Below are 16,398 nucleotides of genomic sequence, written 5' to 3' on the forward strand. Positions count from 1 at the left end.
ATGGTAAAGGAATGTCAGTTGAGACCATGGTTTAGTGAGAGAGTGGCCTTGTTAATAGTAGGGAAAATTGTCTGCGGTTGATGATAATCAGTTGTTGCGGCAGTACTTACTAGTAACCTTGCCATGCGATCGGGATTTGGTTATCGGAATTCCACGTACACTGTCGTTGTATATGTAGATCTCCAAAGGTTCTATTGCGGCGCATACGTCATGCGTGCCGGGTATTGAAGTGTATTTGGACTTAGAGTAGGCTTCTATTGGTGATTTTGATATAAGTCTCCGCAGATGATTCGATTATCGCTGTCCAACAGGATACTGAAGCCATCTGCTTGTTTTGAAGATGGTGTGTTCAATATTGGTGAAGCTGGGGCATGGCATAAAGTGTCTGACAATTACAAAGAATCGATTCACTGTGGTTAAGAACAATAGAACCATGTAAAGCAATATTATCGATAGGATGTGTATAAAGTCAGCCAGCCTCATATCTGCTATTACTCAATACTCAAAAGCCTAAAGTGCGCCATCGCCAGATCTTGGTAGCTGTGCAGAGTGGCAAAATATACATTGCCATGCATGCACGGAAGTGGAGCCATGGTAGGCTGCATCGACCGAGGAGAGTGGTATACTTGTAACTGGTAGAGTTCCAGTACTGCTTTATCATGCGGGGAAGCGGAAAAGCAGCTTATGTGTTTCGGACCAGGAAAACCCTTTGAGTCGGTGCTGTCATTGATAAGGATGTTTACTGCTTTTGTGGGAGTATAGATGATGTGACACTATAGGTGGAGGTGGAGGTGGACTATCTACTATTCACCCTCCAACTTGACTTACTACAGTGCGGGATGATGAGCATGTCCAGAGACACAGGCACTGTCAATATTCGCCTCAACTGTTATGTTGATCCGTTGACACGGAGATCATCTAACCAATTGTAGTAACCAGGCGCCCGTGGATTTAAAGTAGTGCAGTGTTGCCCCCCGTCGATCGGGATGTCAAGGCCAGCTCACGCCTCATTTCCAAACCGGGTTCAGCCGTGCGACAGGGTGCCTCATGGAGGGGTCATGCCTCACATCCCAGAGGTATAGTACAATACGATAATGGTAGGTAGTGAAGGGCGGCGGACATCCGGGGTGCAGCAACTAACTAAACAACTAGTAGTTAGTCTACCGTGTAAGTGATTTGGGAGACAAGAACTACTTTATTAGTGAGTTTAGGCGAGAAGTGGGGAATGAATGGCATCATTGGCATGTTACACGGCTGTCCATATCATGACAATGCACGTGCCATGGATCGGGTCTCCCCCAGGATTCTTTATTTATCTGACCGTTTGTCATGCTGGCCCTCCCTTCCCTTCATCATCTGCATGACAGGGAAGTCTTCAAGGAGGGGGGGGGCAGAGAGACAAAAGCAACAAGGTTTCCAAAGAGAAACATGAAAACCATCCACGTCTTGGGATGGATGGGGAATGATAGGCGTGGTGACCAACCAAGTCAAGGGACCACCCGGACTCCGATCGTCAGATGATGCGCCTTTAGCCCCATTGACTAACTGGTGATTAGTTAGTAGTTATCGGCTGGTGGCCATGACCAGCGCGGATGTCGTGCCCATCGCTGCCTCCTGCATTTTCCCTCCCGCCTGCACTGAAGCTCCTTTTTGAGTATTCTTACTACTATTATTATTATTATTGTTTGACCCCTCTTAATTGTGTCATCTCTTTCACTTCTCCCTAACTGGGGTTTTGCTATTTCCTTTCATCTCATTGTGCGCTTCCTCTACAACCTCACTCGTTTTCCCTTCTTTCTCTCCCCTCCCGCCCCCTAACCTGCGCCTGCCGGGGGTTTATTTTGTCTCCCGTCTCTGCTTCACTTCGGCAACTTCACCGCCATCTACCGCGCGCGCGCTGGAGAACCACTACACTAGTCGGAGTCCCCACTGTTCGATTTCTCGGGCTCTTCTCGGGCTTAAATGTTGTTGGATATGTCCGCTGCTGAGGGTTGTTCTTATCTCTCCGTCCCTGCTGCTGCTGCTGGTTTGCATTTGGCAGACCCGGACTGCCTGGGCTAACGTGTTTACTCCAGGCCGCATATATTAAGTCCGAAGCAGCTCTTGCTTCACTAGTCTCCAAAAATGCCTCGTTCAGTCCCTCCCAATCTGCAAGGCGCTCTGCCGGAAGCCGAGCTTCCCCCCGGCGGGTCAGACGGTCGACGGACTGCCTCGCGAACAGCTCCCCCCTCGCCATCGGCCGTTAGACGAACCCATAGCCTCCTCTCCGAAGTCCAAACTCCCCATGAACCTTCGGAACCGAGTATGGAAATCGGCGAAACCACCAGTCTTCTACCAAAGGGCAATGAAACCCGGCGGGGGATGCCACGGCGTTCATATACCAATCTTTCTGGAAACACGGGGTCCGATTTCAACAACTTTAGACACACTTTATTGACGGGAAGCATTCGCCGGTCGCGACACCATAGCCGCGCCAACTCTCAGGCCATCCGGTTTAGTCGACGGGGCAGTATCGATGCGGAGCAGGCGGAAAGTCTGGCTGCATCCGTCAAAGATGGCATGACGGCTTCGTTCATGGATGAGCGGAGCTGGTATGATCAGTTCACCTCCACTGACTGGGTCCATGACAGTATCATAGACGGCGCGCGTCTTCGGGAACTGCGCAAGCGCAAGGATATCCGCGGTCGTCTGCTGGCATGGCTCGATGGCTCCCAGGGCTGGGTCCTGGTCGCATTGATTGGCTGCATCACGGCTGCAATCGCTTATTCAGTAGATGTGACGGAGGAATTCATCTTCGACGTCAAGGAAGGCTTTTGTACTACGCACTGGTTCCACAGCCGTCAGAGCTGCTGTACAGGTGGCTCAAATTGCCCGGCGTGGCGGTCCTGGTCCCAGATCTACAACCCGTCAGGACCTGACAATTACTGGGTCAACTATAGCATGTTCATCTTCTGGGTGGTGCTGCTTTCTGTCGTCTCGTGCCTCCTAACGCTGTTCACGAAGACAGTGGTCCCATCCTCGGTGTCGCTGACAACTTTGGATGAAAACCTTGGCGCGGCGTCGTCCCGAAGTACAAAAGGAAACAATGCCAATAGTAATTCCCCCGGATCTGCTTCCAGCCAGCATGCGCTTAGTTCCGCCCTTCCCACGCGTCCCGCCATGGTTTACTATCCTGCGGCAGGAAGCGGAGTGGCGGAGGTGAAGGTCATTAACAGTGGCTTCGTTCTGCATGGATACCTAGGCTTCAAGACTTTGTTGATCAAAACCTTGGCGCTGGTTTTCAGCGTTTCGTCAGGCCTCAGCTTGGGCAAAGAAGGACCGTACGTGCACATCGCGACATGCGTGGGTAATATCTGCTGTCGCATCTTTGCCAAGTACAATCACAACGATGGCAAGCGACGTGAGGTCTTGAGCGCAAGTGCTGCAGGTGGCGTGGCAGTAGCATTCGGCGCCCCTATTGGTGGCGTCCTGTTCAGTTTAGAGGAAGTTAGCTACTATTTCCCTCCAAAGACTCTGTTCAGAACATTCTTCTGCTGCATCGCAGCGGCGCTCTCCCTGAAATTCCTGAATCCTTACGGCACGGGCAAGATTGTCCTGTTCCAGGTCCGCTATCTGGGCGACTGGGAGATGTTCGAGATGGCCATCTTTATCCTCCTCGGTGTGCTCGGTGGAGCGCTAGGTGCTCTGTTCATCAAAGCCTCGAACCTCTGGGCGCGATCTTTCCGGAGAATTTGGTTCATCAAGCGTTGGCCAATGATCGAGGTCGTGCTTGTTGCTGTGTTGACCGGATTGGTTAGCTTTTGGAATCGTTACACCAAGCTGCCCGTCTCCGAGCTTATGTTTGAGCTGGCCAGCCCATGTGATCATGAGTCCTCGTCACCGACTGGTCTGTGTCCGCCGGAGGAAGGGATCGGAGAGATCATCCGTTATCTGTTGGTGGCATTTGTCATCAAGAGTCTTCTAACGGTGGTGACTTTTGGAATCAAGGTGCCGTGTGGTATCTACGTCCCTTCCATGGTTGTTGGTGGTCTTCTGGGCCGCATCGTTGGACATGCCGCACAGTACTTGGTGCTGAAGTATCCCACCTCCTTTCTGTTTGGATCGTCCTGCCCCGCTACCGCCGGCATGGAGTCCTGCGTGACGCCCGGAGTTTATGCCATGGTCGCAGCGGGTGCAACCATGTGTGGAGTGACACGCTTGTCGGTTACACTGGCGGTCATTCTCTTTGAGCTCACAGGAAGTTTGGACCATGTGCTGCCCTTTTCCGTGGCTGTCTTGTGCGCCAAGTGGACTGCGGACGCTATCGAACCTCGCAGCATCTACGTAAGTAATGCAGAATGCTTGATGTAATGATGTGGCGGCTAATTATAACAGGATATGTTGACCGATATGAACTCTTACCCCTTCCTTGACAGTAAACATCAGCCGACGTCAGATGCGCAACTCGGAGATCTCGTCCGGCCGGTTCGCTCCAGTCGGATCATTGACATTTCGGGCTCGTCCTATGTGCCGGCACGCGAGCTACGTTCGAAACTCCAAAACTTGTTGATGGCGGGCGAACTCGACGGAGGTCTTCCGATCCTGCGCCATGGTGTCCTGACCGGGTTAATCCCGGCACCGGAGCTGGAATACGCGCTGGACAACCTGGCGGACGAGGAGAACACCCTCTGCCTGATGAGTCTGGACGGCTCTTCGGCTGTCTCTGACAGCGAGGATGACGCCGAAACCGGTCGCGTAGACTTTGGTCAATACATTGATCCGGTATGCAGCTCCTACCCCTTTAACGTTGACAAGTCTGACGTCTGCAGTCCCCTCTTGCCCTCGACATCCATTCGCCTATCGACCTCGTGTATCAATGCTTTGCCAAGCTTGGTCTGCGGTATCTGTGCGTTTCGCACGATGGCCAATATGCCGGCTTAGTACATAAGAAAGCCTTTGTGAAGTATATGAAAGAGAATGAGTGATGTTGATCGTTCAGCGATGTGCCTTCATTATGATATTAGCTATTATTGACAAGCGTTCTGGATACTCGCCTACAGCTGCATCCAGCGCACTGTGCATACTCCATGTGCTTGTATATTAGCAAGGAGTTGGTTTGCCTTTGATTTGGGTTTCTGATTTGTTCTTTCAGCGAGAGCATGTGATTTGTACCAGCATTATTAGGGCGGCTAGTTGAGTTATCTAGACTGTACATATCTGTCTGCGTATACATAGATCTGCTGCATTTTTCCTCTATGATGCTTATAGTGATAGACGCTGAACCGTACGCCCGCGCACATCGCCTCTACCACGTACCTACACCCGTTCATAACCCACCATCTGCACCCTGACATCCCCATCCTCAATCCACTCCCCCGTTACCGTCTCCCCAACCCACTCCGTAACCTCCTCCGAGGTAGCCTTCCTCCATCCCTCCTTCTCCTGGAACAATTCCTCATCGACCGGGAAAAGCGTATCACATTCAAACACCTCCCCATTATCCCCTTGGTATCCCTTCTTCTCCACATTCGTCATCACAATCCTCACCGGCCCCCCATTCACCCCTCCTTCTCCTCTCAAAACAGCCCCATATATCTCCGCCCCTCCAATAACAAACACCTTCCCCAACTTCCCATCCTCCCCATACCTCTTCTCCAACTCCCGCATCGCATCATCTAGTCCCCCACACACAATCGCATCCGTTGCGGGTACCTCTGCCCCCGGAGCAGTAGACGAAGTAGCTGAAGTAGCTGAAGCAAGTTTAGCCTTCCTCAATTCAACCTCCCTCCCCACCCTCTCCGCCAGAGAATCCACATCCCTCGTAATCACCGTACTGATGCGCTTCGCGAGCGGGCGCAGATGCGCGGGCACAGAGTCGTACGTCTTCCGACCCATTATTATGGCGTTGGTGGTTCCCGGGGATGGTGGGCGCGAGGTTACTCGCGCGAAGAACGACATGTCGGTTTTGATTCGTGGCCAAGGGAGCGTGCCGTGGTGGCCAATGCCGAGGCGGATTATGGTGCTCTCTGGAGTGGGGATCGGGGTTGTTGCGACGATGAGGGTTAGGGGGCGGGGTTTGGGGGTGAGGGGGGGCATTTTGGTTGGTCTTTTGGAGGAATGTTCTTTTTGAGAAATGGTGGTAGGTAGGTAGGTCGGTGGTGAGGTTGTTGGTAGGGTGGTGAGTGGTGGTGGTGGTGGTGGTGGGGGAGAATTTGATAATGATGGAAGGGAAGCTTTTATCGGCGCGTTCAACGATCGCGATATTTCCCCGCGTTAACCACGTGCTTTTTCGCTCTCCAGAACTAAACAGCGACCATATATTGAGATGTTCAAGACACTAGAGGGTATTTTTTTAGTGTAATATAATATATACACATACTACCTATTTTGTACACACATATCTCAATGACACCCACCAAGTAGAAATATACCGAACGCCATCCCACCACCAACTCCATGCAATAACCAACCCACTATACGCCATGCACACAACACAACACAATATACCCAAAGCAAAGCTGCTTCTCACTTAGCAGCCTTCAAAACGCCCCCATCCTCAATGGCCTTTTGAATCGCCGCTGCATTCATCTCCAATTCCTCGCGACGCTTCACGTCCGCTTCGTCTTCGCCCAGTGTGTCGAGTTTCCCGAATAACCATGTTTCTTTCATTGTGCGGGTCAGAGCGAGGATGTCTTCGGCGGCGCGGACCTGTTTCATATTACTTCTTGTAAGTATGTATATTTGCAGTGGAAAATCAAAGAGGAAATGGTTGAGCATACCAATGCTGTAGATTCCACGTCTAGTTGGTATGTCTCGACGGCGGTGGAGGTGTGGCTGGTGCTTTCGGTCTAAAGATTGGGTTAGCTGTTATTCTCTCGTGTGGTTGAGAATGGTGGAAGAGAGCTAACAGTTGCTGTTGCCATAATGTTCTCGAAGCGTTGTAGTAATTGCGAGATGTTGGTGTTGATGCGATCTGCGGCGGACGGTGTTAGCGGTGCGATGGCAGGGTGGGAATAGTGGGATTTGACTCACAGTGAAGCGCTTTCGACGACGGTTGAGAATCCATTTTTAAGGTTTAGCTGGTACAGATTGATTGTTTCTGTCTAGGTGAAAAGATGGGATACTTTCGAGCTGTGATGCTGCGGTGCGAGTAGATTGCGAGCGGTGTGGGTACTGCCGGCAGTTTTGTCTATCAGGTTGATATGATAGGAGACTACTTGTGTACTAAACTGAATTGGGCTATATGGATAAATGGTTTGATTGAGGATGTGGGTATACACTATAAGGGAAATAGATAGCGCCATGTCTTAGATTAACCCATTTGCTCTCTCGCATGCTCGTTCGGCGTTCCTCTTTATGGTGTAATTAGAAGCATGTGTCTAGGTTTGTGCTGCTTCTCTTTTCGCATGCTGTTCTGGAAGCCGATCCACCACGATGCTGTATCTGGTATGGGTTGTAGCCGATTGACGACTCTAGGATAGGAATGGTCGTCACATTGTCTGCTGTAAGGAGTGCGTGTTTGCCGGAGACGATGTTTAGCGGACGTATTTCGACTACACGAGTTAGTAAATCGATCGACATTTCAGGAGTTCAACTCACCATAAACCTCTTGTGAAAGTCCGACCGCAACAAATCCTGCATGCCAAATTAGTATCTTAGCATAGCATATTGAGAGGCAAGCCACTTACGTTAACAAACTCCTTGCCCCTCTTGTCTTCTGTACCACGGGCCTGGTTCTTGAACACAACATCGTCGTCCCATCTCCGCTTCACATTGAAGTCTTGGGGATTAAGCAGCGGGTTGCCTCGAGCGATGTCAACCTCGCGCTGCTCCTCTTCTTGCGCAGCACGCTCGCGTTCCTGCTAGCCATCAGTAACTCGTCTCGAATCCCACGACTGCTGTACAAACCTCTTTCTCTTTCTGCTCAAGCCTCTCTTTCTTGATCTTCTCCAGCTCGCGCATCAATTCAGCAGCCTCGTCCTCTTCATCGTCACTATACCCTGTCAGCACAATCCAGCACTTTCGCGCCTATAGCTTCAGGAGTCTAACCTTTCGTCCTCGCTGCTATCCTCTTCCGACTCATCAGAATCTGCATCTATATCTCGGGTCTCCTCTAATATTCGTCGTCGTTTGGCTTCCGGATCTTCTTCCTCTGTCCCTGCATCACCACCGGGTGAGCCACCCTCCAACTGGCGCTTAGGTGTGGCGGTCTCGACTTTCGGCTCGTCCACGGGAACTCCGTTCTTCTTGGCGAAATGAGCAGCTTCCGCCTGGAGCAGCTCGGCGCGCAGATCGCGTTGCTGAGTTTCGACTTCACTACCCTGGCCGAGTTGACTTGGACATGTCAGAGATTGTCGCTCGCATATGGTCAGACCACTTACCGTGTCTTCAGGTGTGTGTAAGCCGGGAGAAGACGCTGGTGGTACGCAGGCCCGCGGAGGGCCTCCTTCCCTTGTGCCTGTTTCAATGAGCTTCATGCGCTGAGAAGTCGATCGGTGTTACATACGGGATCGAACGTGGGCCTGTGAGCTATACAGCAGTCAGTACAGAGCTTCAGAAATCATTATAGCATAGATACATACCCGTAGTCATGGTGGCTGTTGTCAGACTCTGTGTGTTGGTGGTAGTTGGCACTCCGACGAGGATGAGGATCTGATAATGATCGCCGATACTGCAACCTCAGGCCACAAGATGAGTCAGCAACTTCACCGCCTGCGATCAGCCTCTCCCATTGGCTCCAAGAGGAACAATATTCGCCCGCCGCCTCGATGACGATGCGGCATGCAGGAAATTTCCCAGAAAGTCCGCCGTGACCCCCCGCCGGGGCCAAATCCGCCTCCGCAATCATGAACAAAGAAGCATTGCTCTCCGTCACTGAGCGCGACTTCATCGTCAATGCGCTGCGCGAGGATGTGCGACTGGACGGTCGCGGTTTCGACCAGCTACGTCCGCTGAACGTGTCGTTCGGGGAGGAGTATGGACATGTGAAGGTGCAGCTGGGCCGAACCAGGTGGGTAGACACTCATTGCTTAGCCTTCCAACAATACTAATCGATTTTCTGTGTGGTATAGTCTCATTGTTCGTATCTCTGCTGAAGTCACGAAACCTCACGATGATCGTCCGTTTGATGGTCTTTTCACAATCGCCATGGAGCTGACTGCCATGGGCTCTCCCGCTTGGGACAATGGCCGGTATGAATAACCTAACCTCACCATGCCGCGAACGAGGGATGTTCCAGCTAACCATCTTCTGTTATCAGACAAGGAGACTTTGAAACATATGTCACCAATGTCCTCGACCGGGTCGTTCGTCATTCTAATGCCCTGGACACCGAGTCCCTCTGTATCCTCAAGGGTGTCAGCTGCTGGAGCATCCGCGCGGACGTCCACGTTACCGATTACGATGGCAACTTGATTGATGCGGCTTGTATCGGTATCATGGCTGGACTGCAGCATTTCCGCCGCCAAGACGCTGTGGTCAAGGATGGCCAAGTGATCGTCTACGGGCTCGATGAGCGAGTTCCTGTCGCATTGAACATTACGCACAAGCCGTTGTCTGTTACTTTCCACACATTCGATGAAGGGAAACGAGTCATCATTGATGCAACCCGGAAGGAGGAGCAAGCAGCCGAAGCTGATGTCGTGATTGGCATCAACAATGCCGGTGATGTATGCTTCGTCTCCAAGTTCTCCGGTTCGCCAGTGGATGCGATGGTTTTCGTCGATAAGACTTCCGTTGCCCTGGAGAAGGTCAAGGAGATCAATGCAATTATTGATAAGGCGTTACAAGCTGATCTCTCGAAACGAGCGAAGATCGGCATGGCCGAGGAGTCGCGAGCGGAAAACGATCGGTAATTGGGCGTGAGCTTTAATGAAAGCGAATACCATTAATGAGTTTAGACACTGCATTAGAATTATGTATGATCAAATAAAAGCCATATAATTCGGCAAACGTCTGACAAAACTACGCCGGTAAATAAAGAGCGTGTCTCGTGGTTTTGTTCCACTTCTGCTACTAGGATTCTCGACTCACCTGGTAAATCATACAATCATCTCACTGTATATCTGCTCTTATGTATCGCATTACATACCTCTATCCTAAGAACTCGTACACAATTCTGTTAGGCTACTATTTGCAAACATCTTCATCCTATGCAAAGGGTCATACGTTGCCTAATATTCGTCATATAGTTCGGCCCTCCAGCCTCCCCACTTACATCCATTCTCTCCAACACCTCTTGCAGAGTATTATCTCTAGGTAAATTAGCCATGCTCTGACTCCTCAAGTAACCTCTTCTCTTAGCAACAACCGGAAGAGGGATCCGGTGGCTTTTGCAGCGCCTGAAGCCTAGTATCATGTGCTGAGACATTTGTCGCCCCGTCTGCCCTGACTGGCCAGCGATATCTCGTTTTGGCCTACTTGGCAAAGAAGCTGTTCCAACATCATATCTCTTCTTCATCTCCACACCAGCTTCCTTACTGACTGAATGTGCCTTGGTCTTCTTCCATTCCATATTCCTCTGGTCGAAGTACTGCACTTTGCAATGATACTGAGAATGATGTCCTTTGCAGCTGAAACCTGAGGCAGCTGATGGCACTGCCCGCATGGAAGGGCGGTTTGATAAAAGCTCCAGTGCGTCGGCCAATCTCCTAGGCGGCCATGGGGCACTGGAGATTTTGTGTCTTTCTGATTGAACCCGTCAATCTTGCCGGATGGAAGGTTGGTTTGAAAAGGTCTTGTCAGACTGGATCTTTAGAAAATGAGCCTTTTTTCTTCTTTTCTTTTATTTTTCTTTTTCGTGGCATTGCAAGGTTGACTGGTTCAATCAGAATACCCCCAGTGCCGCATGGCCCCGGTGAGGACTTTGAGGAAATTAGCCCAATGTACTAAAGCTTCTTTAGACTCCAGTCCCCCTCTCCATTGGCCTGGGTAAAAGGAATCCGAAAGGGGCGGATAATTTAACAAGAGCTGTAGGCTCCAGTCCACAGAGGTCGCGGCCAGGACCAACCAGAGAAAGGGTAAATCCCCACGATTTGCTCTAATGACAGTCTTCCGACTGTAAGTCCCTTGGGACTCACAGGGCTATTCTCACCTCGTGGGTCCTTAAATTTATCATGAAGACGGTCAATCCTCTGAGATTTCACTCCAGCCCGCTTTCCCCATCACCCGGGCTAGAAAAGAGACTATGGTATCTCGAGCGCTTTTACCCCATTCCAGTGATATGGGCTGTGTGGAGTACTGGAAATACCATCACTAATACCCCTTGGATATATCCTTGAGTGGTATTTGTTTCTCATAGAAACAAACATCCTAAGGGTAGCTGTCGCTATTGTCTTTCTTTTATTGTATTTGACAACTTTTCTTACTGAACCTCGGCTTCGCAGGTATCTGCGGTTTGGCTTGGGAGATGCAATGCTTGAGTATTATCCCGCGATAACCCCCATGCGCTCTTGCTGGTTGTGGTATATACAGGAAGCGAGCCGGTGTGCTGGGAGTGCCTCTATGGCTGAAGCAGTTAGAGGATGCTTAAGAGGCTAGTCCAGTAATGAATTATTGAGAGCATCTTACTTTCCCCTAGAAGCGTAGAATTTTCTGCGCTTTGTTCTCCATATTGGCACTTCCATACCATAACGATCCTACAGTGATGTAGGCGGGGACCATATTCAACACAGTGGTTGATATATGGTTTGTGGACTCAACGTATGATAGCCTTTGTTGGTCGGGGCCATTTTCATAGGAGGGGAGGGGGTATATTCTGCGCTCCAGATGACTCAATGCCGATGCCTGTTGAATGCTATTGAGGAGCAGTTAGAGCTTGTTACCAAGTCCCATCCAGTAGGGTGCTTTTTGGAAGCTTCTTACTTTTTGTATCCCGGTAGCGTACCCTCCTCCGCTCCGGACGACTCGAAATCAATGCGGTGTTAGAAGCCATTAAGAACCACTTTAAAATGTTGATCAACAAGATGCTGGAAGACTATTTAATGGAATTAGACTGTAGCTAGCAGAGTGATGGAAGGAAGTTGATAGCTCTGATGAGGGAAAGGGGAAACAGAGAAACAAAGATGGCAATGGCGGTGCGACTGGGCACTCACAGAGGTTTGGTGAATTGTAACCTCCCCTTGGGTTATCTGTGTTTGACAGAAATACATAGATGCAGATGTTAGATGTAAAACTGGCCGACAGAAGAACGCGGTTCGCTTGGTGGATCGCAAGTGCATTGTTTGTTTTCGATGCTGACCGCTCGACCAAAAACGCTATATGGCGTTTATTGATCAGCAGACGGATAGGTATGTCCCAATATCTGCTTACCAGTACTATCCATATGGCATCTTGGCAGATGACAGGCTAGTAACGTCTCAAAAGGGGGTCATCCGCTGCAGTAACCTCTGCAAAGATTGAAGGGAAGGCGCGCAGGAGTGTCTATCTCCTTCTTTACCTTGTAGAGTCCTGGGACATCTACATTGACAGACGGAGTACTTCTATGCAAATTGAGGAAGCTACGAATCTACAGAGGCTATTGGAACTACACATGAGACCTTATAAGAGGTCAGTGTAGTCAATGAATATGACAGAAGTGTTTTCTCAGTTTCATTCCACATTTCTGGTCGCATGACTCCTCACCTGATATATAACAGATATATCGAATTTTTCTATTTAATTTATTTATTATTCTATTAATGTTCATCCCGAAGTACTCATACATAATCCTGGTAAGCTACTCAGTGCATACACTATATTTAAGCTATGCAAGGGGTCAAACTGTTGCCTAAGGATATAGGCAGCTGCAAGTCGCATTCTTGGCAGTAGATACTTATACTCAAGTACAAAAATCTATTCGCTCGTCATCTAGTCTCAATGAACCCTGTACTTCAAGGTATCACCCTTATGATCCTCTCTTTAGAGCTTCAAAGGCTTGTCCCTGGAATATCATGCCAAGTGATTCTAAAGCTATCCAACTCGTTTCTGAATCGACCATGAGCGATGCGAATGATCAGTCGTGGACCGAAACGTTCTTCTCTGAATGGCCTCTCCCGGATTGGACCAATGCAGGTCATGAGAATAAGCAAGATCTCAGAACCTTCAATCCGCAGAAGAAATGGATGCTGGGAGGATCAGCAGATACCAGACGACCCTCTAGGGTCGACAGGATCCAAGTTTTTTGGCTTGATGTTCGACATGGCGGGGTATTCTATCGCCAGTATGTGGCTAAGGTTGTGAGTGTATCAGGGTCGGGTACAATTCAACAGAAGGTCTAATATTAGACGCACTAAAGTATCCTGCCTACACTGAACATGACGCAAAAATGCAGCTTCGACGCCTGCCCCCACGTGTGCCTAAGACAGTCAAGGAGGTTAGGGATGAGCTCGATCCGTTTGCCAATGAGCTTCGAGTGTTTCAACGCATTGACGCGTCATGTACAAGCTCTCAGAGAATCTACTTTCCGGAGTTTCATGGTGTCATTACCGAGATCGACAAATGGCTTTGTAGCTACTATATCAACCATCGAGCCATCGCCCTTGAATGTATCAGGCCGAAGCTTTCATCACGACGAATCCTAGCGGCATGCAGAGAGAACAATCACGGAGATGAGTTTAAGAATAAGCTCGGCGGCTTAGGTACCCTCAGTGATTTCGAAGTGGACTACTATAACTCCCTCTTTACTGACCGTATCCGCCGTCTTCTGACGCTGCATGGCCTTGGGATCACGCATGGTGATATCAAAGATGAGCATTTTAGGCTTCCGATTGATTTCTTTGACACAGTACTATATGACTTTTCGCATTCATACACTTTTTCACCGGTCACGCCTTACTTGCCTAGTTTCCGTCAACCGCGTCCATTGAAGAACATATCCAAGCGCGAACAGGCCATGGTCGAATTGCAGGTATTCGAACGGTAGGTGATGCAAGGCGACTTATTGGCAGGATACTAAGCTAAGGTTTGGTTAGAGCAAAAAACCTGGATCTTCGAGATCATCTTGTCAACACTACCGGGGCCACCCAACCAGTGATTAAGGATGCGCTGTTTCAACCCCTCCGCGAAGAATCATTGGAAATGATTATTCTGAGAGTGAGGTTCCGACCTGATGGTTTGTTTGACCGAAGCTCTTAAAATGTGCAGGTGATTAAACATGAACCTGATTGTCTCATAGCCTTTTCCATGCCGTCTTTAAACTCGGTCTTCCCTTTCCTAGAGGGTATTCGTCCAGATGGTGACATCACCTGGCATATACGTCGAGCTCGGATGCTAGAAGCCTATACATCGATTTGGCTCATCTCCAGAAAAGATCAATCCGGGGCAACCGCAATAGATTTCATGACCGACCAATGTCACGCAGAGAACAGTGGGAAGGAAAGGATAAAGTACTTGCTCTGTTTGATACCCAAGACATGGGAAGCGGAGCATATACACAGCCAAATTATTAACGTCTGCTCGTCCTTTTCATCTGCTGATAATGGCTGCATCAAGACTTGGGATAGTCCGATGCAACATGCGTGATCATTAGCATTGCTTTTGTGCTATCTACTTAGTATCAAATAGATTGATTCCATAATTCATTCCAGCCGCAGGTCTGTCGAAAAAAATTACATGTGGTTGTATTAGGCCAGATATAATATGGTCCTAAGGCCTTGGTTTGATCGTATTTGCTTGGAAGACATGGATCATCTTGAATGAAGTCTCGTCTAGCTTAAAGCGCTACTGACTTCGATTATAAATATACTGAGCTCATTGAGATCATCATGGTGCAAACCTAGCGGAAAGTCGAAATCGAGTATACGTACCTTCGGCGTCATTCTATCGTTCCCGTTAATTGCCATTATCTTTCATTCAGACTTCCTCATCACTCTCTTTCATCTCAGTTACGCTTTCTTTTCCATCAGTCGAGGCGTTCACCAACCCCCCAGTCATCTTCTTTGAGTCTTAGGTGCTTCACATTCATATATTCCTGTTTGTACAACTCATCCAGATCTAGTTTTCGGTCGAATCACTGGTCATACAATGTCAGACAAGGCTCTTCTTCAGTCCGCATTCGAGATGCTAGTGGGCGGACTTGAAGTTCTGAAGATTCTTGAAGTTCGCTCTCAGAGAATTGATTATCTTGAGCATGAGATCAAGGACCTAAAAGCTGAGTTCCTACAAATTGGATACGGCCCCAGGCGTCCCAAACAGATTACAGTTCGTAAACTGTTCTTAGAGCAAATCGAGGAGATATTCTCCCTTTCCTACGAAGCTCTTGACCACGACCCCTGGACCAAAGACAAGGTTATTGTCGCCGCACACGAAGACCTGCGTGAGGACTTGCCCTTTTCTTTCACAACTATATCCGACTGACAATAACCTAGTCAAGACACTTGATAGATATGATCAGACATTCCAGATATCTAAATATAGTGAACCAGTCATTCGCTTCCGCCTACATACCATTATTAACTTTATATACTGTCAGCTTATTGATAACGGTATGGCGTCTACAGACTCCCAAAAGACGTTCTTTCAGTGTAAAACCGAACTGGAGTCAATCATTACCTTCCGTGGAAAGCGTCGAACTCTCACCGGCATCTCAGACTATACATTATGGTATAAAGAAGCTGCCGACGAGTCCTGCCCCCTTCTCATACTGGAAGCGAAAAAGTATGAAGAAAGGAGGTTCTTTACACAACTTTTATCCTATATGGGTGGGTTTTCAAAGAAGCAACCATATCTTAGTTGTACGATAGTCTTTTCTGACCAAGTTAGGGATTATTCACCAAACCAGGATTCGAGAGAAGAAGAATGACACTGTATATGGTGTCGTCACAAATAGTAACACCTTTGAATTTGTCTGCATGCGCAACAAAGGGCGTGTAAGAAGACATCCAGTCGTGAATGTTCCGAAGGACTCTTACTGATATTTTGTATCTAGTATTCAAGACTAACTTACTATTGGCGTGCGGGTAGAATCTCTCAAGACAGCATCGTCTCCCTTTTAGCTCGTTTGATGAGAGAAGCGGCAATGGTATCCCCAAATACTAGCGACGCTCACGTGGAAGGACAACAGGCAAGCGCCGCCGTGGAGGCAGAAATTTGGGAAGATGTGGAGTCAGGACCGATGGGAGATGATGATGATGATGATGATGATGAGGAGGAGGAGGAGGAGGAGGAGGAGGAGGATCGTTGGTGCAGGAAGCTCGGAGAGAGGTTCGAAGATGCAAATTGACCGTATTGCTTTGACATTGCTTTGGTATTGCCGAGTCACTTGTTGAGATGATTTTTTTGCTCGACTTGCTACCGATTGCCATAACATTCCAGTTATTGATTAAACCGAAGACGCTTGGGTATTATGTGGAAGCTACTTTAGATGGAAGCATACTGTCAAAGATAAGTATACTAAGACTCTACAATATGCCGAGAGCATTGAATTGAACTACTTGAAACAAG

General features: G+C 48.9%; 7 protein-coding genes across 7 annotated transcripts; 4 read left to right on the top strand and 3 right to left on the bottom strand.

The window, feature by feature from the left end:
• Window positions 1-2,124: 2,124 nt before the first annotated feature.
• Window positions 2,125-4,964, top strand: ASPBRDRAFT_135943 (chloride channel protein; the record flags this gene model as incomplete). The annotated part of the gene is made up of 3 exons (XM_067618745.1): window positions 2,125-4,323; window positions 4,375-4,761; window positions 4,809-4,964. 3 exons carry the CDS (start codon window positions 2,125-2,127, stop codon window positions 4,962-4,964), a joined length of 2,742 nt encoding a protein of 913 aa, XP_067474595.1.
• Window positions 4,965-5,096: 132 nt separating this feature from the next.
• On the bottom strand, window positions 5,097-6,170 carry ASPBRDRAFT_47895 (dihydrofolate reductase). The gene has a single exon (XM_067625977.1). It carries the CDS (start codon window positions 6,073-6,075, stop codon window positions 5,296-5,298), a length of 780 nt encoding a protein of 259 aa, XP_067474596.1. The 5' UTR covers window positions 6,076-6,170; the 3' UTR covers window positions 5,097-5,295.
• Window positions 6,171-6,293: 123 nt separating this feature from the next.
• Window positions 6,294-7,110, bottom strand: ASPBRDRAFT_78483 (RNA polymerase II mediator complex head subunit MED22). Its single transcript, XM_067629416.1, has 4 exons — window positions 7,012-7,110; window positions 6,888-6,952; window positions 6,759-6,827; window positions 6,294-6,687 (listed from the first exon to the last, which is right to left on the bottom strand). Exons 1-4 carry the CDS (start codon window positions 7,043-7,045, stop codon window positions 6,505-6,507), a joined length of 351 nt encoding a protein of 116 aa, XP_067474597.1. The 5' UTR covers window positions 7,046-7,110; the 3' UTR covers window positions 6,294-6,504.
• A 404-nt stretch (window positions 7,111-7,514) lies between these two features.
• Window positions 7,515-8,571, bottom strand: ASPBRDRAFT_200068 (spliceosome-associated CWC15 family protein; the record flags this gene model as incomplete). The annotated part of the gene is made up of 8 exons (XM_067621389.1): window positions 7,515-7,532; window positions 7,579-7,614; window positions 7,668-7,838; window positions 7,888-7,972; window positions 8,029-8,313; window positions 8,361-8,437; window positions 8,486-8,508; window positions 8,562-8,571. The coding sequence occupies 8 exons, from the start codon at window positions 8,569-8,571 to the stop codon at window positions 7,515-7,517; spliced, it is 705 nt and encodes a 234-aa protein (XP_067474598.1).
• Window positions 8,572-8,774: 203 nt separating this feature from the next.
• Window positions 8,775-9,951, top strand: ASPBRDRAFT_78484 (exosome non-catalytic core subunit RRP45). Its single transcript, XM_067629417.1, has 3 exons — window positions 8,775-8,989; window positions 9,051-9,170; window positions 9,239-9,951. The coding sequence occupies exons 1-3, from the start codon at window positions 8,826-8,828 to the stop codon at window positions 9,831-9,833; spliced, it is 879 nt and encodes a 292-aa protein (XP_067474599.1). The 5' UTR covers window positions 8,775-8,825; the 3' UTR covers window positions 9,834-9,951.
• Window positions 9,952-12,953: 3,002 nt separating this feature from the next.
• On the top strand, window positions 12,954-14,478 carry ASPBRDRAFT_58918 (uncharacterized protein; the record flags this gene model as incomplete). The annotated part of the gene is made up of 4 exons (XM_067627974.1): window positions 12,954-13,193; window positions 13,253-13,875; window positions 13,929-14,068; window positions 14,132-14,478. The coding sequence occupies 4 exons, from the start codon at window positions 12,954-12,956 to the stop codon at window positions 14,476-14,478; spliced, it is 1,350 nt and encodes a 449-aa protein (XP_067474600.1).
• Window positions 14,479-14,979: 501 nt separating this feature from the next.
• ASPBRDRAFT_661253 (uncharacterized protein) lies at window positions 14,980-16,379 on the top strand (the record flags this gene model as incomplete). Its single annotated transcript, XM_067628669.1, has 4 exons — window positions 14,980-15,271; window positions 15,324-15,656; window positions 15,718-15,824; window positions 15,884-16,379. 4 exons carry the CDS (start codon window positions 14,980-14,982, stop codon window positions 16,175-16,177), a joined length of 1,026 nt encoding a protein of 341 aa, XP_067474601.1. The 3' UTR covers window positions 16,178-16,379.
• Window positions 16,380-16,398: the final 19 nt, after the last annotated feature.

The sequence above is a fragment of the Aspergillus brasiliensis genome, assembly GCF_001889945.1.
Source record: "Aspergillus brasiliensis CBS 101740 unplaced genomic scaffold ASPBRscaffold_16, whole genome shotgun sequence".
Taxonomy (NCBI): Eukaryota; Fungi; Ascomycota; class Eurotiomycetes; order Eurotiales; family Aspergillaceae; genus Aspergillus; species Aspergillus brasiliensis.